This window comes from Asparagus officinalis, chromosome 8 (assembly GCF_001876935.1).
Source record: "Asparagus officinalis chromosome 8, Aspof.V1, whole genome shotgun sequence".
NCBI lineage: Eukaryota > Viridiplantae > Streptophyta > Magnoliopsida > Asparagales > Asparagaceae > Asparagus > Asparagus officinalis.
In genome coordinates, this window is record NC_033801.1 from 112901701 (window position 1) to 112916831 (window position 15131).

Consider the following 15131-nt stretch of genomic DNA (forward strand, 5'->3'; position numbering starts at 1 on the left):
ATCTGGTTGTTATTATCCAACTATTATTCATTTTTTATGATGCTACTATGTTATTATCTGGTTGTTATTATCCAACTATTATTCAAGCTGCTTTACAAATTTTAAATATTAGCTACTATGTTATTATCTGGTTGTTATTATCCAACTATTATTCAAGCTGCTTTACAAATTTTAAATATTAAAAAAATTAATAATTATCATATGGATAATTATTTTGGAAATATGATTTTTTTAAATGGAAAGTAAATTTAATAAGTATTTTAGGACTATTCCTATTATTTTGGTTTGGGGTTCTTATTGATCAATGTTTGAAGGATATTGGCCTTCAAAGTTTGTTAAATTCTTTATATGATAACATGATAATAGACACTAATGGTGGTCGAATTATTACTGTTCTTACTCATCATAATACTATTAGAAATTATTTTCAAAGATTATATGATGAGTATGCAGGTAGATATTGTGTAAGTACACATCAATCTATAGCTTCTGCTTCTACGAGTTCAAGTCGGGGCAAAGGTATGAGTTTTGATAGAAAATCAATGATAGCTGAGCTAACTGGTGGATCTAGACTTGGATCATCAACGGAAGTTTCCGAAATTGATCAATATTTAACTACATATTTAATTAAATGTCAAAATAGTAGTTTTAATATTTTGTAATGGTGGAAAGTATATGGAACAGTTTCATATCCTATACTTTCCATTACGGCCCATGACTTATTAATAGTGCAGGTTTCTATGGTAGCTTCGGAATCCGTCTTCAGCACAATAAGATGTTTGATCGATGACCACAAGATATCATTAGATTTGTATACTATATAGACAGTAATGTGCCTACAAGATTGGTGAAGGTACGAGAAGAGAAAGTAAGACATCAATCGGATGTTGATATTGAAGATAAATTTAAAGAGTTGGGACTAGCAGATAGATATAAATAGTAGAGATTATTCATCAGTTTGTAATTTTATTTATTAGCTGAAAATTTGTGATAAATTATTTTAAAAAATTACAAATGATAGTGATATAGATGAGTAGGTGTCAAACTAGTTGGAATATATTCATCTATTGTGATGCGATGAATTCCAAAATAAATTTATAATTGTAGATGATTGACTGATTATTAATAAAAAATTATTTTTATCATTTTAATTTTTATAATTTTTTGTATTTATAAATTATATAATTACAAGTGATTAATAATATAATTATTTTTATTAAAATTTTGTTTAATTTTTTGCTATGTATTAATAAAAATAAAAAAACCGGGTCGCCGATGTCTGGCCACCGGGTTCGGGGCTGGGCCCTGGTTTTGTCCGGGCCCGTTTGGACAGGCATAGGCTTATCCCATTCCTTTGCCGTTTGCCAAATGTCGGCATCGGCAAGCAGCACCATGAGCATGGGAACGAGCTCTGTAGTTCTCGCTCGCTCCTCCGCGCTCCTTCTCTCTCCTCTATGCCTCGTCAAAATCCAAACCCGCGTTCTCTCTTGCCCTAATCGACGCGTTCTATCAACGACGAGGATCAGAGCGGCNGGTCTGCGTCAAGGAATCCGTCACCGTCCCTGGAAAGCTTGGCGACTGTATGAAATTCTCAATCACTTCTGACTATTTGCATTTCCTTTTTATATTTGAGAGAGGAAAATATGTTGAATCCATTATTTGCTTAGTTTTGCTTAACAAAGAAGGAAAAAAAAAACGAAAGAATTTGGTCACCAAATGCCCAGTGTTCTAAATGTCGGATGTTGAAAAATTCCATGTGAGATGGTATATATATATATGAGAAACCAAGTTTCTCCATTGAACTTGGTAGTGAGGTGGCCAAATCCCCACCCTACATCACACATTGAAGAGAGAGCCTCAATCACTATTCACCTACTTTTAAAAAGAGACTCCATTTTCAAGGTGTGATGTAGGGGGGTGATTTGGCCACCTCACTACCAAGTTCAATGCAAGAACTTGGTACCAAGTTTCTCCATATTTCTCTCTCTCTCTCTCTCTCTCTCTCTATATATATATATATATATATATATATATATATATATATATATATATATATAGAGAGAGAGAGGAGGAGAGGAGGATTAATGGGTATCCTTAAAGACAGGAGGATTTTCCTCTTAACAATGATGTGACACACATCCCCACCATGTGAAATTCTCTCTCCTACTTTATTCTCCTCACATGGTGGGGATTGTGCCATCATTGTCAAGGAGAGAATCCTCCTCCTTGTTAAAGAATACCCATTAATCTCATATATAATATTATATATATATATATATAATATAATTATATAATATATATATATTATATGAGAATATGGTATAATTGGGCCAAGGATCCTTGTAGTGATGTGACACATCTTGTCCATACATCACACCTTGGAGTTGGTGAGGCTCCATCTTTCTAGGTGTGATGTTATGGACAAGATGTGTCCACATCACTACAAGATGTCTTAGTACCAAGTATACCCATTTTTTCTCTCTCTCTCTCTCTCTATATATATAAATATATATATATATATATATATATATATATATATATATATATGATATATATATATATATATATATAAATGATGTATGTCGGGGTTTCATGTCGGATAATGTCATTGTTCGTACTTGATGTATATATATATGTGTGTGTGTGTGTGTCGGGGTTTCATGTTGGATAATGTGCATATATTCGTACTTGATACTTGATGCGCCAAAGAATGGAGCCGTGAGAAAGGAGGTTGCAAAGGAATTTAGTCTCAGTTGAGCCCTAATTCTTGCTTGGGTTTAACCTCAATTGAAGAATAAATCCAAACCATTTTTTTAAAAAGGCCAAATCAACATTGGAACATTTTGGTTGATTTTTTAATGTCAAAATGTCACATGACATATTGGAAAAATCATGATATATTAACAAATATTGCCAAAGTGGTAATATTGAGACCTTATTGATATGCGGGAAGCCTTATTAGAGGACATATTGTCCGATATATCCGCCATGTGTGGGATATTTAAAACAATGAAAATATCATTGCAACTGCTGAGAAAAATTCAGGGCGAAGAATTGGGAAACTTTGTCCTTAATGGTTATAAGTTATAAGAGTATTGAAACTTGTGTTTATACTTGATAACTTTATCAATCAGCAAACCACTAGTAACTTAGTGTCTGGAGAGGTAAGGAAGTAAAATGGGGAGTTAATAATTGTAGATTTATTGTTACTCAAACAAAAAGATAATATTATATTGCTTGAAATATTATAATACTCTTGATAATGATAGAATTATAATTACAGGAAGTTCGCACAGTATGATTTCATTTCGTAATCAGGGTGAAATTAACAAACCTTATCATCCCTCTCTTCTAGTGATCTGGCATCAAGTCAGTTCATCGATGGCAAACTTATGTCAAAACTTTACAGCATTTTGATCGTGAAGAGTCTGAAGACCTATATGATGGATGATATAATTTATTTTGGTATTGTTGCTTCAGTTAATATAGACATGATACACATTGGTAACATCGGGCTACTATCAGTTTTGATAAATAGGGACTTTAAATATCTTAACTGAGAGAACATTCTCCATTGCTTTACCTCTTTTTCTTGCCAATCCTGTAAATAGTTAACATGCATTCTCCTTCCAGGCCCCTTCTCTCAAAGAGTTTTGTTGACCCTTGAGGAAAAGCATGTACCTTATGACATGAAGCTAGTAGATCTTTCAAATAAACCAGAATGGTAAATATAGAGTCCTTTCGTGCTGGAAAGTTTAAAAATATGTATGCTTTTTTCTTAAATCATCATATGCAGTAGGTATACTTATTCACATTTTCTTGTTTCTGTACCAGGTTTTTAAAAATCTCTCCTGAGGGCAGAGTTCCTCTGGCCAAACTAGATGAAAAGTGGGTTGCTGATTCAGATGTTATCACTCAATCAGTTGAGGAGAAGTACCCTAATCCACCATTAGCAATTCCTCAAGAGAAAGCTACAATGTATGTGTAAGAAGTGTTATACATATGATTTCTGTTATGATGTTGGTTCAATCAAAGGCATATAAAATTTTCTTTTTAATTCTGTTATCAAGTCATTAACTTCATCACTATGGTCCATTTATCACATTCAAGTATTTTAGTGCTCTGATATATTTTTTTTCTTTTTCCAATTGGTACAAATAAGTAGATATTTCTGGAGGGTTTTCTTTTTGTGTGGTTTAATTTCATGATCTTAACAGCAGTTTTTATCTCTGCTAATGATTTTGTGACAAGAGGTTATAGGCCTGGTTTAAAGCTGGTCATGCATTTATAGCCATGGTGTTGCAAGAATGCTGTTGCGTTTGTTGAAGAGAAGAGATACGGAGATGGGTGGAAGGTAGTAGGGATTCAATGTCGGGAAATTCTATCATTTAGGAGAATCATATTTGGGAACTTTTGAAGCCAGCAGTGTGGTCACATAATGGAGATAAACAGGTGAGAAGGAGAGGACCACCAATCCTGTTGTCTGGGTTGAGAATTTTGACATAATAAATTATAATGTTTGCAGATGTGGTTGGTATGAGAAATAGATCTAGAGTTATGACGTTTGTTTTCGGGGAAGAGAACAATTCTGTGAATTCCATCTAGAGATTACTTGTCCATAGAGTGGGATGTCGTGCTGCACAGTATATTGTATTGGGTTCATTTGGTGAAGCTGATTATGAAATTATATGTATAATCTCGTGAAACTGATAAATAAGCTTCTTTGCTTGGTGAAGTATGTACACTGTAATCTGGGTCTCAAATTCTGGTTGTACGAGGAGAAGTATTTTCGATGGTCGATAAATGTTAAATGATGATATGTTTTGAAGTTGGTGGAGTACTGTTCTAGAACCTCTGGCCAAAAGTCGCAATATTGAAGTTGGTGGAGTACTGTTCTAGAACCTCCGGCAAAAGTTACAATATCTGTGATGAAGGCAATAGTTTTCTCTTTTGTATATTATAACTGGTATGTCCTTTTATGGTAGCATCTATTGAATACCATGACATTTCCTGCTACCACAGTAGTTAGGTGACGCATAGTTTATAGATTGAATCTAGATGCTTCAGAGGAGGTTTGTGTACATGTGAGTCTGCTAACATGCTGCAGGTTTTCTAATTTTCTAGGTTTATGGATGTGTTTTCAATGAAGTAATGGAGGAAAGGGGGCATGCGGATTTAAAAACATGGACTTGCAGAAGGAAAAATAGATTTGATATTAAGAATTAATTTAAAAAGCACAAAGAATGGCTTTTCACAAGACAACTATGGTGCTAAAGGATGAGCATTGATGTCTTTAGAACATCGATACTTATGATACGGTTACCAGGCCAAGGGGTACGTCATCTCCAAGAGAAAGTTCAGATAGAAATGAGGAGAATTCTTTTCTGCAGGATTTTGTAGGATAAATGCGTCAAAATCAAAATCAAATGACAAAGATCGTGAACACATGAACTTGGACAGGACCAATCAGTTTTCCTTAAAATTCTGCAGGATTTTGTAGGATAAATGCATCAAAATCAAAATCAAATGACAAAGATCGTGAACACATGAACTTGGACAGGACCAATCAGTTTTCCTTAAAATTCGTCTACCCTTGGGTGCAACCTATTTCTCTTGTAACCTTGGGTTTCTTCAAAGGGACTATATAACTATCCATGTTTCCATGCATTACTCATGTGTCCAAACCAAATGCAAAACACAATATATTCAAAACGGGGGGGAAAAAATCTAGACACTGCTCCTAAACCTGTACTTTATATTGAATTATCCAATTGCTACAAAGATGTACTCAGTGATGTCAAATTTGCAAATCACAATAGTGGTTCTATATTTAGTTTTATAAGTATACCTTAATGGTTGCATCAAATTGGTTAATCACTTTTACCTAGTAGATCAGCCTCTAAGATTTCTCAGGACAAATGTCAGAAAGAATTTCTCTTAATCACATGCATCTTGAAGAAAGTTGCTTAATATTATCATCTTAGCCTTTCCTACTAAAAATGGGTCTTGCTATAAAGGATAACTCTGGTCTCAGGAAATTTGGTAAAAGTTTATTGACCTTCTGTCATCTTATAACCATTTAGCTGACATGGACTTCTTGGCCGAGAAAATAACGGATAAAACAGGAGCTCTGCTTGATGGCATGTATGCATCCTCTATATCCTAATAGTTTTTTATTCGGTTTTGGTGAGCTTAATCCATTCTATTGTGGCTGAATCATCAGGCATTCTTCTGCCGCATTTGCTCACGTGGAATTAGTTGCATGCTTGTACAAGATTTAATAAGACTCATGTTTATCATAGACTAGGATACTCGGACACAACGTTTTGGATGCCGTGTCCGTATTCGACACGTGTGTGACACTGATTCCCCACAGATTTTCTATGGACACGTGTGGTTCAAATCATAGTTACATGATTCACAATATGTAGCGGGTTGTCGTATGAATTGGGTACGCAATTCGAGACTTTGAAATTCTGGATTCGACAGGAGGTAGCTTGCTTCGATACGCAAGTTTGATATAAGATACGATGTAATTTTTTTGGGTACGCTTATCATTTTTTAAAGTGTATAGTAGAAACTAGAAACTAGAAAACTTTTTTGCATTTCATTATTTTTTCATAAAATATACTTAAATACTTCATTTTTATAGTTTCTGAATACATAAAATTGAAACTATTAAATATTAGACAGTCTCTTAATAATTTTTTTTTTCTATTTTGCAACTTTCTTTTCCTTAATATCAATTACATTTTCTGCTAATTTTGAGTCCAAACAATTCCATCTAATCTCCTCCAACTTACTTGAAGCATCCTCCTAGATATCATTATTGGGATCCATATTCCATCATTAACTTTGTAACTCTCACAAAATCGTGATAGGAGGTGGAAGTTTGAATGGATGAATACTAACTTATCTACCTTCCACTGTTCAATCTATTCCTTTTCATATCATGTATGTAGGAAGTACTCTAATTTCTCTCAGCTGAAGAGCTACTAATAGGCCGAGACAAGATCTTCTTAACAACATCAGTTAAAAAAATAGTAATCTAGATTAATTATTAACTTTGGATAACTTTCACTTACTAAAAGAATACTTTTAATAATATTATCGAAACATATAAAAAAATCCAAGCGCATGTGCATGAAAACGGACTTGTAAATTAACTTTGGCCCCCTCATATTTAGTAAGCGGTACACTAATTGTGGGGAGCCAATTCATGTACCGGAGGGCAAGGTTTTAAATATCGGATATCGAAAAAATATTAGATGGCCAAAATTCATATCGGATTGCGGATATCGGGAAAATATCGGGGATATGTGGTAAATATCAGAATATCATGATGAATGTTTGCATACATAGTGTAATGCATTAACATATAGTCTCAACGTATGTAATGAAATTTAAGCATACAAAATATGAATAATATATATTTAGGATCACTAATCAACCTTCTAAAACAAACAAAAGTACAAAGCAACGTTGCAACATTCGATCTACTTTTTTTAGGGCAAAATGTCATTTGATATAATGGGGAAATATTGATATCTCGCCCAAAAATTCCAAACGCGGTATATTATTTTGCAACAAGCTATATAAAAAGATATATTGGTCCACATATCGGCTAATATATCAGTCATATCGGTAATTTATCACTCAAAATAGCGAAAAAACGGTAAAGGATATTTAAAGACTATATCGCTTGTGACAAGCCCTGTAAAAGGATATATCGGGAGATATATCGGGCTATGTCGGGGATATTTAAAACAATGCCGGAGGGAATTGGTTCGTAAATGTCTCAGGAATCGGTTCGCATGAACTGTTCGACAATTCAAGGGGTGTCCAGGGAATCACACAACTATGATTCAAAGCAAAACTTGATTTCTCTAAACTAGTTTTTTGGTAATATTGGATTCAAAACCAATCTGTTTTTGAACTCGAAAACTAAAACCCATCGTATTATCCCATGTAATCCAAACATTATTCTTAGTTTGATTTAACTTGATTCTTAATTGCTATATATAATAGAAAAAATATGCAAATATTATAGGTATTTTAATTCAATATTTGATCTAATGTAAATTATATATATCCTATATTTTACAAATTTGCATTGTCCTCGTATCCTACATTTTGCAAGTTTGCCATGTCTTGTGTCCTTATCCGTGTCGGTGTCCGTATCTGTGTTCGTGATACCTAAGTCATAAATGATGTTATATGCAATTATCATTGTACATCTTGAATCCATAAGCCCTTTATTATTTTACATATTATTTTCCACTATGGATATTCATTTGCAGCGATATATTACTGTGGTTAAATAGTCATAAATAAATTACATCCTTTCTATATAGAAACGTGATGTTGCAGGATACCAACACACTAAATAGTGATTTCCCTATATTATGAGAATCCCCCCCCCACCAAGAAACCACGTTTAAAACATGATAGATACCACTTTTTATTTTTAATTTATACATAAACCATCTTTAAAGTGAATTTTTGTTCCAATCAACCACCTCCCGGTCAAAAATTTCACTGAAAACCCAGAACTACCCTAAAAACTCATATTTAAGACACGTAAGTCATGTGGTTAATGTTTGGTGAATGCTTAGGTCTAGCTAGGGTACAAGTCACCTACCTTAAACATGCATTTTTTATGTTTTTAATTTTTAGTTAAAATTTGACTAGGAGGTGGTTGGTTGCAACAAGAACCCACTTTAAAGATGGTTCATGCATAAATTGTAAATGAAAGGTGGTTTCTGTACAATGGCTCTATTTTTAAGGTGGTTTCTAGGAATAACCCCTTACGAAAACCTGGTGTAAGATATCCCATTAAGTTCACTGGATCCTTGCAGAGAGCCGCAAGCGCATGCACATTCCTTAATATATCCCATTAAGTTCACTAGAGCCTTGCAGAGAGCTGCAAGCACATGCGCATTCCTTTCCAGTGGTACCTTGGTCCTTTCTACACTTCTGATTCCCTATTCTGAACTTCAAGATGCACATTCTGTGGTGTGGAGTTGGATGTTCTTAATTTAAATCTGGTGATATATGAACTATAATATTTTCCCTTTTATACATTGTATATCTGCAAAAGAGGTGTTCTCTTTAATGAGGTTTAAACTATATAGGTCAATTCCAGAGTCTGCTTGTTCGCAACTTGTATTGAATTGGGAGGCTTATTTTGGAATTACAGTAATATAGCCTCTTTCCAAGCTACTACATAAAGTTTACATTCATATAGTAGTCATATGACTTCTTATAGACAGCGTTGGCACTATATTAAGATTGCCATGTTAATGGTTGCACAACCTAAAAATTCCTTCCCATCACGCAACATCCTTTTCTTTAAAACTAGGGGTATATCTATGAAAAAACTTTTTTCCTATACTTACTAGAAATCTCGAAGTATTCCCCGATGATATTATCTGCTTTATCCTGACATTTAAAGAGGATAAACATAATCCTCACATTTAAAGAGAAAAAAACATAATATGAAGTTAATATGATTTATACTGTGTAAAAATTTTCCATCTACTTACTTTAGTTATCATTATGTTGAGCTGTTCAAGTTTTGTTTTCTCAGTCCTGATATCGTTCACAGCTGCTGTAGTATAATACTATCTGAAGTTTACAGTTCTATGCAGTCTTATCATTTATTTATGTCTTTTCTAGTGGTTCGAAAATCTTTTCCACGTTCATTAGTTACCTTAAAAGCAAAGACGCCAGTGACGGAACGGAGCAGGCTTTGCTGAGTGAGCTGAAATTGTTTGATGATTATATTAAAGAAAATGTAAGTTTCATGTGTGCTTCATATTCTGTTAATACTAGAAGACGACTTTGTTCCTACACATGTTTTATATTTTTTCTGCTGTGCTCGGCTTTCATTTTACATCGGTGCTGGAAGTGCGTGCATATTCTTTACTGAGGCCGTTCATCTGCAAATGATGTTAATGTTGTTAGTGTTTGATTTCTGTCTTATATCCAACACCTGAAATGCAAATTTCTGAAACTTTAATGATGCGATTTAATGGGGATATTTGCTCACCTTTATGACTTTGTTTTATTGGGTGATGGAGGTCTCCCATGGAATCAGATTCTTATCAATAGATGGATGACATCCTCCACTAAGTTTCTTTTAAGCAAAGATAATCTCTATCCCTTTTCCAAATGATAAAAAGAGATGGAAGGATAGCCTACTATACTTAGGATGGGAAAGGATAAAATATGAAAAGCCCTGTAGTGGGTAAGATTTTCTAAGATGGTTCACCACGACATTGTGTATCAAGAAACTTTGCTTCTCTGCTTGCTGAGAATTTATAGGAAAAGAGATCTTGTTTAGGAAAAGAGATCTTTGTGTGCATACCCTATGAGAACTAAGTTAAGTGGCCCTTTATTAATGGATGAGCCCATGCTAGGGAGTCACTATCTCCATCAAGGGTTTTGTTAGGATGTATCCTGACATATAAAGAAAGGCACAAATTTTAGAGTCTGTATGCTGATTGCAATGTCTATTTACCCTCAAAAGTATCAAATGTTCTATTTGTCTGGTCACATTACTGCCAGCAGGAGTTTTGCTTGATGATGAGAAGGAACATGAATTGAAGATGATCGAGCTTATTTTCCCTTGAAAAAAATTGCGGCATATCGGTCTTAAGCCACTATTCACACTAATACTGATTCTGATATTGATATGATTACTTAGGTTATTCTCCAAAGAATCTAGATAGTTCATGGGAGACCCCTGAAATCTTTCAAGAATCAAACACTTGTGATATTCTTTATTTATTAGATTAACATTCGTAAGGTATAACATAGTTGAGGTTTTGTTGTCAGTTAATATTTTGCAGCTTACTTCCATGATGATGCATGTGATCAAATCTGAAGTATAGGGCGCTAATCAAATACAAGTATTTATACCTTTGATTAAAGTCTATTAGTGGTTCAATTTTTCATTTGGATAAGGTTACTTATCTTTAAAAGTTTGATATGCTATGAAGGTTTCTAAAATTACTTCATATGTAGAACAGATATGACTGTTCTATATTGTTTTCCTTTTTCAGCCTGTGCAGCGCTTCTCTGGTTAGCATCAATGTCTGTTCCCCGTGTGTGTGTCTTTTCCTCCCCCCCCCCCCCCCCCCCCCCCCCCCCCGCNTTGTTAGGGGTGTTGGGGGGTCGTTTTGTTTAGTTTTTTTTTTTCGGGGGAGGGAGGGAATGTGTTTTATGACTATAGAGAAAAAAGTATCCGAGAACATCGCTGTGGAAACAAAAGGTTACTGGGTAGGATACTGGTAGTAAATCCTGCATTAGTTAGTAGCATAGGAGACGGATCTGAGTGTTACCTGCGTCAATATGCAACAATTGTCTTGTTCCGAAATTTGATGGAGCAAAAAACGTATTAACTTCCAGACTATGATTACACTATCCTAAGCTCCTACTTTGTTTAAATAAAAGACCTACTGGAGCTTACATTCTCTGTCCATTTCTCCATCGGCTAGCGGTGTCTTAGAAAGTGTTGGTTTACATATATTTCCTGTTTCATTTCACCCTAATTGTAATCACTTGATGTAGTTGATGTTCGTACAAAAGTATCTAATAGTTTGATGCACTCTTGATGAACATGCAACATTTTGCACCACATCCAGAAGCATACGCTCCCACACCTACACACAAATGGAAATAAAGGGTTATTTGTTCAGTTGCTAATCCCAGAGTGAAATTGTTCTTGATTCTATAAAGCAGGTAGTTTTAATGGATATGATAATTCTACACTACAATGTTTGTCAAGTTTGGTATTTGTTTAGTATGTGAACATCTTTGAAACTTAATATTTCATACAAGCATATGTTTTTAAAAGTCTTGTTTCATTAATTAGATCTGTTGTTTATCCTCATATACCATGATTCAACATGATATATATCTGATCTAATTGTGTTATTTTTCGTTAGGGTCCTTACATCAACGGCGACAAGATATCTGCCGCGGATCTGTCACTTGCTCCAAAGCTTTATCATATGGAGATTGCTCTAGGACACTACAAGAATTGGACAGTTCCAGAATCACTGCCATATGTGAAGAGTTACATGAAGGTATGAAGAGCTGTATGCAAGACAACTTCATTATGAACCTTATAATTATTGCAATTAACCTTCCAACCCTTATTCATTTGAAGGTAATATAGAAGGTTTTAATAAGTTTCAGTATTACTGAATCATTTGCTAGTAAAAAATAAGCGCAGTTAAACTACCTGTATTCAACAGTGTCATTAACAAGCAGAAGGTAAGTGGGGGATACCAAGTGTGAGTTCAGTTCTGTAATTCTTAGGGGCTGAGTCTTGTTATCTACGAGTCACATTAACAGGATTTAATAGAAGTACAATCTTTGCTATGTGCAATTTGTACAATGATTTTTAAAAGCATTTGTTTTGGAAGAAAACTGAGACAGGCCTCCAGCTTTTCATGAAATAGGATTCAAACAAAGAAAAAGTTACAATAAGCGATTTGATTCAGTTATGGTTATGCCCATATGAGTTCATTATGGAACTGATTTATGTAATATTTCTCGATGTGCAGAATGTTTTCTCCATGGATTCCTTTGTGAAAACTAAAGCACTGCAAGAGGATGTGATTGCTGGATGGCGCCCCAAAGTTCTTTCTTGAATTTCTCAAATTTTGTAAGTCAAAAGTATTTCCTTGTATGACCTGAGTATATCACTGTTGTAAATAAAAAGATTTCACCATTTTGGTGAATTTCACCATCTTGATCTCCTTAATGGTGTACGCTTCTTGCATCTTTGATATTTCACTCATATTGACGAGTGCGGTATATATAAAGAGGATTCTAGTGTTAGTTTGCTTTGGGGTTGTTGGTCAATGGTACATTTTCATGCCAAGTGGGATAATTGTTGAAGTAGAACAATTTTTGGCTAGTGAGATATTTTAATGGGATAAATGAGAATAATTTTGTGAAGATATTTTGATGAAATAATGTGGGATAACCTTTATAATTATGAAGTATATATTTATGCATTTTGAGGATATAAATACTATTTTGTATTTTTAACTTACTATTATTGATTGATAATTGTTTATGAGAATGTTATTTACTATTAAATAATTTTTGGTTTGACTATAAGATATTGGTAATTATTATAATAATATATGTTATAGCTTTTTTTTATTTAAAATTATTACTATAGTAAAAGGCTACGAAAAGTTTTTCACACTTTCCTTCCCTTTTAGCTTCATGGAATCTCTTTGCCTCATCTTTCAATTTTATTGTTTAATAAATTATGGATTCATACGATCTTTACTTTTAGATTAATTATATAAGTATAATATTCGATAAAAAAAAATCAAAGATGACTAAGAGGAGACGAGATCTAATTTGCCGGCATGGTCTAATGATAGTGATGACCATGGTAAGAAAGAAGTAAAGAAAAAATTATAAAAAAATAAAAAAATAATAAAATAAATAAGAGTTCTAGTTTTTTACCACCTGGTTTCAAGCTAAAACTTGAGATAATTGGAGAGACTAGAACTTTGATTTTTATATATAGAAAAATAAAAAAGTGGGATAATTTTATACAATTATCCCAGTTTTAAATCTGTTAGAGTTTTAGTTGATTAATACTGTAAATTTTTATTCTAATTTTAGTTTAAGTTGATTAATATTATAAAATGGAAAATTTATTTCAATGCCCTAAAACCCAAAAAGCTATGTGCCCCAGCCCCTCATACTATTTGTAATGTGCTGTAGCTCCCAAATTTTAAAAAAATTGTGCCACAGCCCCTCCAACTCATAATTAGCCCAATTTTATATGTTTTTACCTAAAAACACAACTTTATCTATCCCCACTTCTTCTTCAATCTTCTTCCCTCCAACCCCAGCCCCATAAACCCCCCAAATGCCAGAAACCCAAAACCAGCAAACTCCCATTAAAACCCCAAACAAAATCTTCAAATGGAGCTCCCTCCTCCCCTCTAACCGCCTTCAAACCCCCCTCTCCGGCGAACTCCCTGACCCCGCGCACTCTCCCTCATCCTCTCCTCAACCTCACCCCTCTCCTCCCCTCCCTTCCGCTCACAAATCCCACTCTCCCTCATCCTCTCCTCAACCTCACCCCTCTCCTCCCCTCCCTTCCGCTCACAAATCCACTCACTCGCTCTCAAGCTCAACCTCCTCTCAAACCTCCTCCCCTCCCTTCCGCTCACAAATCCACTCACTCGCTCTCAAGCTCAACCTCCTCTCAAAACCCCATCTCTTCTCCTCCCTCGCTCTCTCCTACGGCCCCACCAAGGGCCCCACCCTCTTGGTGAGGGAGTATGAGGAGTATGAGGAGTGCATTGAGAGGGACCCTGGAGATGTCATTGCTTTGAATAACAATGCTTTGTGTTTGATGTATTTGAGAGATCTTTCGGATTCGATTAATCATTATCTGTTATCTGTTAACTGTTATTTGTAAACTATTAACTATAATCAATTATCTGTTAACTGTTACTTGTAAACTGTTAACTGTTATTTGTAATCTGTTAACCGTTATCATTTAACATGTATATGACCCTAAAATTCTTATATATATATGAACTGTAACCAGGGTGTGATATATAAATGTTGTACAAATTTAGCGTCGCATTAATATGTTAACTGTGTTTCTTTAAAGTAAAATGCAAAATGCAGCATTAAATGATAACAATTTACTTTAAAGAAACACAGTTAAAGTAACACAGTATTGATGCAGAGTTTTACGGATAAGAGTGTTAGTTAACAGATTAAAAATAACAATTAACAAATTGTTAGATTTGGGGGTGGAAACCAAACCTCCGACGGAGGAGGAGCTCCGTCGAGCTCCGACGAGCTCGAAAATGGCGGAGATGACGCAGGCGAAGTCGACGAACGCAACCCTTCGAGCTCTGCGTTCGAACCCCCCTCCTTCGAGCTCTGCGTTCGCACCCACCCCGAACTCTGCGTGCGAACCCGACCTCGGCGTTTTTTGGGTGATGCCGACCTTTGCGTTCGAGTGCTCCCACCTTTGCGTCCGCGGGCCGCTGGCGACAGGCTGTCGCCAGCTCATCCACCTCGCCTATAAAAAGGCCTCCTAGGGTTTCGCTGCTGCGGTGCGATTTTCC

At 34.9% G+C, this 15131-nt stretch overlaps 1 protein-coding gene and 1 long non-coding RNA gene across 2 annotated transcripts; both read left to right on the plus strand.

Moving 5' to 3' along the window:
* Nucleotides 357–12856, plus strand: LOC109821733 (glutathione S-transferase DHAR3, chloroplastic-like). Its single transcript, XM_020387896.1, has 7 exons — nucleotides 357–453; nucleotides 1521–1580; nucleotides 3634–3724; nucleotides 3835–3978; nucleotides 9679–9796; nucleotides 11952–12092; nucleotides 12576–12856. Exons 1-7 carry the CDS (start codon nucleotides 357–359, stop codon nucleotides 12660–12662), a joined length of 738 nt encoding a protein of 245 aa, XP_020243485.1. The 3' UTR covers nucleotides 12663–12856.
* LOC109820567 lies at nucleotides 3989–4793 on the plus strand. The gene is made up of 2 exons (XR_002241898.1): nucleotides 3989–4452; nucleotides 4526–4793. It is a non-coding gene; the product is annotated as an uncharacterized LOC109820567 (long non-coding RNA).